Source organism: Penaeus monodon, chromosome 41 (genome assembly GCF_015228065.2).
Source record: "Penaeus monodon isolate SGIC_2016 chromosome 41, NSTDA_Pmon_1, whole genome shotgun sequence".
Classification (NCBI taxonomy): Eukaryota; Metazoa; Arthropoda; class Malacostraca; order Decapoda; family Penaeidae; genus Penaeus; species Penaeus monodon.
The window spans coordinates 340,693-345,692 of record NC_051426.1 but is presented as its reverse complement, the minus strand read 5'-3'; the positions used below and the strand labels follow the sequence as shown (position 1 = coordinate 345,692).

At 41.7% G+C, this 5,000-nt stretch overlaps 1 protein-coding gene across 1 annotated transcript in view; it reads right to left on the bottom strand.

Annotated features, from left to right (window-relative positions):
- The window catches only part of LOC119598673 (coiled-coil domain-containing protein 149-B-like), an 8,513-nt gene that overhangs the window by 311 nt on the left and 3,202 nt on the right, over positions 1-5,000 (bottom strand). Inside the window, exons 3-9 of the mRNA XM_037948394.1 lie at positions 4,790-4,945; positions 4,201-4,335; positions 3,323-3,519; positions 2,821-2,893; positions 1,702-1,780; positions 1,196-1,331; positions 1-994 (exon numbers count right to left, since the gene is read on the bottom strand). The exon at positions 1-994 is cut by the window's left edge and continues 311 nt beyond it. Coding sequence (XP_037804322.1) covers positions 1-994; positions 1,196-1,331; positions 1,702-1,780; positions 2,821-2,893; positions 3,323-3,519; positions 4,201-4,335; positions 4,790-4,945 — 1,770 coding nt within the window. The remainder of the gene's footprint in view (positions 995-1,195; positions 1,332-1,701; positions 1,781-2,820; positions 2,894-3,322; positions 3,520-4,200; positions 4,336-4,789; positions 4,946-5,000) is intronic.

The window sequence follows — 5,000 nt, the reverse complement described above, 5'->3', positions numbered from 1 at the left end:
ACTATCGTAGTCACTGATGTCCAAATCAAAACTGCTGTCATCATCATCACCACCCTCATCTTCCTCTTCTATGACCTGTGTTGTGAATGAATGCATATCTTGTACACCTGTACTGTCAGTCCCATTGGCAGTTTTTGAATTCTGATCTATTTTGCTTTCTGGATTTGAGGTAGCTGGCTCTTCACTGACCTTGTTCTCAGAAGAGCTTGACTCAGATGTTGCAACAGGTTTCTTGGTTTGCTTTCGCTGGAGCTGAACCTCCTTGATATAGGAGTCCAACTGATCTATGGGTATAATTTCCTCGAGGTCATCATTGGGATTAATGTATGTGGTTACCTTACTTGTGGGAACACTGTTCACACTTAAGTTTCCAGCATTTTTACAGACTTTCTGTGAGGACTTAGTGTTCTGTTCACCTTTCTGGTTTTCTGAGACTCCCTTTTCCTGTCCTTTGTCCTTTTCCTTTACATAATCCTTTTCATTATTACTTGATTCTCTCTCCTCACACCCTGTATTATCTTCTGAAAGTTCTTTATTCTGGTTGTTTATATTGCTAATACTTGAGGCACTTTTATTGGAGGCACTGCCCTGGGTCTTGTCACCATTAGTCTGAGATTCAGCTTTTATTGGACTCTGTTTATTCACAACACATGACTCACTTGAGCCTTTACATCTTGGGTCTTCTTTGTAGACACTGGCTTCATTTTTCTCAGCACCATGATCTGCATTTTCTTTCCTTGCACTCACTTCCCCTTCCCTAACACTGCTACCCTGCAAGAGCTTCACAAGCCGTGGGTCCTGTAAGATTTCCTCCTGTGAGTACTTGGGAATGGGGCCCGACGGATGAACATAACCATCCATCAGGCTAAGGGATCCCAGCTGAGGTCCTGCTGCCAGCCTCTTGCTCCCATCGCTGCCATCTGTTCCTTCTATATCTTTGACATCCCCAGCGGCTAACTGTCTCTCAAGCTCTGTCACTCGTCCCACCAACACTCTGTTGGGGAAAAAGGACATCTTTGCCAAAGAATTCTTAAATTTGCAGTTGTAAATTACCAATTTCCAAAATGAGAGTTAAGAGAGGCAAAAATGGACAATGAAGAAGAGAATGAGGACAAAGAAGAAAAGGGGGAAGAGGAGGAATAATAAAAAGAAAGCCAAAAGGCGAGGAATAAGAAAGACAAAGATTACACATTACTTGTTAGCAGAGCGCTGGGTCCTTAAGGCTCTTGATCGTTGGTTCAGTGCATCAACGAGGGCAACACACAGCGATTTCAGGTCGCTCTCTGCTGCTCCGCCTACCTCACCTCGGTAGTCTTTCAGCAGCTCACCCACTGTAGTTGAAGATTGAGTTAGATTGGAGGAAATCTTTATGATGGCTTTTTTTTGTTATTTTTTATATATATGCACTGACTGAAGGGTGGAAACAATTGGCATTAATGACTGATTAACATTTACCAGAAGTATGATTCCTAAGAGGGGTAGGATGTGCTCAAGTCAATACTATTTTTTGTATTTTGTGTGAAAAATGTGAAACAATGTTTGTTTGTGAAAGTTCTCTTGTAACAAATGAAATTCTGGTTGTTAGTAACTTCTAGTAAAATTTAAAAAAACATAAAATACTCATAAGATACAAATGCCATTTTGAGAAAACCAAAAATACAAATCCAAGTATACAGACAGTCAGACTTTCAAAGTCATTACCTTGCTTGGGGGTAACTATTAGGTTTTCCGAAGTGCCTAGCTTGAGTGACCCCTGGGAACGGCACTTTTCCAGTGCCGCCTTTTATGGGAGAAAGATAGGTGGGAAGACAAAAGAAAAAGGAAGATTGTTAGTGCCACATCACCCTATTCCTGGACTCTCCCATACCTCTGCTTTTCCTCACTTATTCTCACTTCCCTGACCTCCTAGCTTATTGGACATCCTCTCGGAATCCCCTACCTTTTCTCTAGACAACTTATTCTCTTCCCTCAGATGCATAAATATCCTCCATTTGATCTAACTGCCCTACTCCCTTAGCTCCTTCCCCTAATAACCTATACCTTGTACTATACCCCATCAGCTCCCCTCTCTAGCATGTCACTACCATACTACCCTCTAGTACTGTTCAACCTCTGACTTTACCCTAATCATCAACTCATTTCTAACCCTTTTTGCTACTATGCTTTACCATAGTGCCATATGACCTTTGATGTCTAGCACAATTACTTGTTTTAACTATTAACCATTCTGTTCCTGGACTCTAATGATGGGGCAGAAAAGGCTAGTGGCAAAAGCCTTTAGTGTGTGTGTGTGTGTGTGTGTGTGAGTGTGAGTGTGAGTGTGAGTGTGAGTGTGAGTGTGAGTGTGAGTGTGAGTGTGAGTGTGCGTGTGTGAGTGTGAGTCTGTGTGAGTCTGTGTGAGAGTGTGAGTGTGAGTGTGAGTGTGAGTGTGAGTGTGAGTGCGTGTGCCTGTGTGTGTGCGTGCGTGTGTGCACTTGTCTATGAGCAGTGCAGATGCATGTAATCTATACTTTCATAAGTTTTTTTTTTTTTTCTATTAGGGTACATATCCATGCATATGTGAATTTCATGAATTAGTAGTAAGCTCATGTTATAGCATGTTAAGGAATAAATTAATTGTCATGTTATGATTATAATCTACAAATAACTAATTCCTAGAACCCATCTACACTATACACCTTAACTGTTACATGCAATTACATTATAAAGGCCTTTGTCATATAATCATTAGTTTTTATTCATTAAACCTTCATTCTTCAATCTCAAACATAACAAAAGGTTCTAAGCATGCTAATATTAATCAAAGTAACAGACAAGCACCTTATACTTTGATGCATTACTCCGTGCAAGGTTTCTCTCCTCCTCTGTCTGTTTCATTCTCTGCTGAAGGTATCTGTCGAAAAGATGGTTTTCACTTGTGTATCTCTATGGTAATAAGTATCTTGAAATCTGTGAGATTAAAGTTTTTATGCATTTGTGTAGTAACATGAATCTTACTTTAAGTTTTGTGTGTAATGTGATCTGTATTACATGAACAACAATAAGTGGTAGTTTATATATTATGATGACTGTTCACCATAAGCATCATTCAAACTATCAGATCTTTATACATAACAGGTATTATCTCCCATAAGCATCATGGAATAATAATCATTAAATGACAAAATACTGTATTGAGATGATAAAATGATAGCAATCTCCACTGTACACTATACAAATTACACATTTTGTGGTAAACTCATAAATACTGCAGTGGCTTTTTTCTGATACTACGAGCTTTGTACGAGCATTATAAGCCCCATCATCATTAACAACCCCACACCTGTTCTCTGTAATGATGGCATCAAGGTCAATGATCCGCTTGGGGTGACTGGGTGCTCCTGGGCTTGACACGGAGGACAGGACAGTGTTGAGAATGTGGTTGAGTCGGTGGAGCTTGTGAGTGGCGGCATCTAGTTCACGCACCAGCTCTTCCCTCTCCTCAACTAGGCCACGTACATCACCCTCCAGGGCCTGGCACTGTGGGGTAGGGAGGAATAGGTTGCGGGTTAATGTACTGGTTAACTGATAGAATGAGTATGAATGAGACAGAGAGAGAGAGAGAGAGAGAGAGAGAGAGAGAGAGAGAGAGAGAGAGAGAGAGAGAGAGAGAGAGAGACAGAGAGACAGAGAGACAGAGAGACAGAGAGAAAGAGAGAGATTGAATGAGAATCATCAAATGTCTAACTCCATAAAAAATAAACAAAGATGCTTAAAAAGAAGAAAAAAATGATGAATGAGTCAACTGACTCATTAAAGATAAAATTAATTTCATAGAGGTGATTAGCTTGGTTGATGGAATAAGAAAGGGAATGGCTTGAGTAATGGATAGATGATGGACGAAGTGAGGAGGAGGAGGAGGAGGAGGAGGAGGAGGAGGAGGAGGAGGAGGGGAGGAGGAGGAGGAGGAGGAGAGAAGGAGGAGGAGAAGGAGAGAGGAGGAGAAGGGAGGAGGAGGAGGAGGAGGAGGAGGAGGAGGAGGAGGAGGAGGAGGAGGAGGAGGAGGAGGAGGAGGAGGAGGAGGAGGAGAAGAAGAAGAAGAAGAAGAAGAAGAAGAAGAAGAAGAAGAAGAAGAAGAAGAAGAAGAAAGAAAGAAAGAAAGAAAGAAAGAAAGAAAGAAAGAAAGAAGAGGAGGAGGAGGAAGAAGACCCCATTACTAACTTTGGCACTGAGAGCCTCCATTTGTGAGATGAACTGCTCCCTCTCCTGATGAGCCAGCTGGCTAACTGTGGTGTGTGCGATGCTCCTTCTGCGACCTTCCCCACCTCGCAGGCGGTGCACTTCCTCCCGCAGTACCTGAAGAAGGAGGAGAAGAACGTGAATAAATGAGAGAATGGAATTGCTCAAGGTGTGCAAACCCAGAGTGTCTCACTACTTTTAATTGTAATGACTTTAATGATAACAGCTAATTAGTTGTCTATAATCTTACTATTTTTAATTATTGTAATTAAAATAATTTAATGAGTCATTTTACTGATGTTCATTAACCGTACGAATCTTAAATGGTTTTAGATTTTAAATGGTTCCCCTAATCTTACCAATTACCTCTCCAATCTTAATCAATTTTCATATAATCTTCAATTTTCTAAGCGACTTTCCCGACACTATCAACTACTGCACCAATCCCAACCAGTCTCACTAATCTTCAAAATCTTATAAACACCTACCCTTAATACCCAGCCATCGCATCCCCAATCTAAACCCCTCCTCACCAATCTCGGTTCGCAACGACAGGTTTCTGCTAACATACCTTGATGTCAGCCTGGGCGTCGTGCAGTTTGCATTTCAGTTCTGTCACATCGAGTCGCAGCATCTTGTTTTCTTCCTTGGACTGCGACAAGAGCTGGGCTAAGGTTCCCTCCGAGCCACTGAGCATTGCAGATCTACCGGGGTCCGAGTATGCGGGCTGTATGGGGGCAGGGAGATGGATATGGATGAGAAGAGAGGGTGAAGGAAGGAAG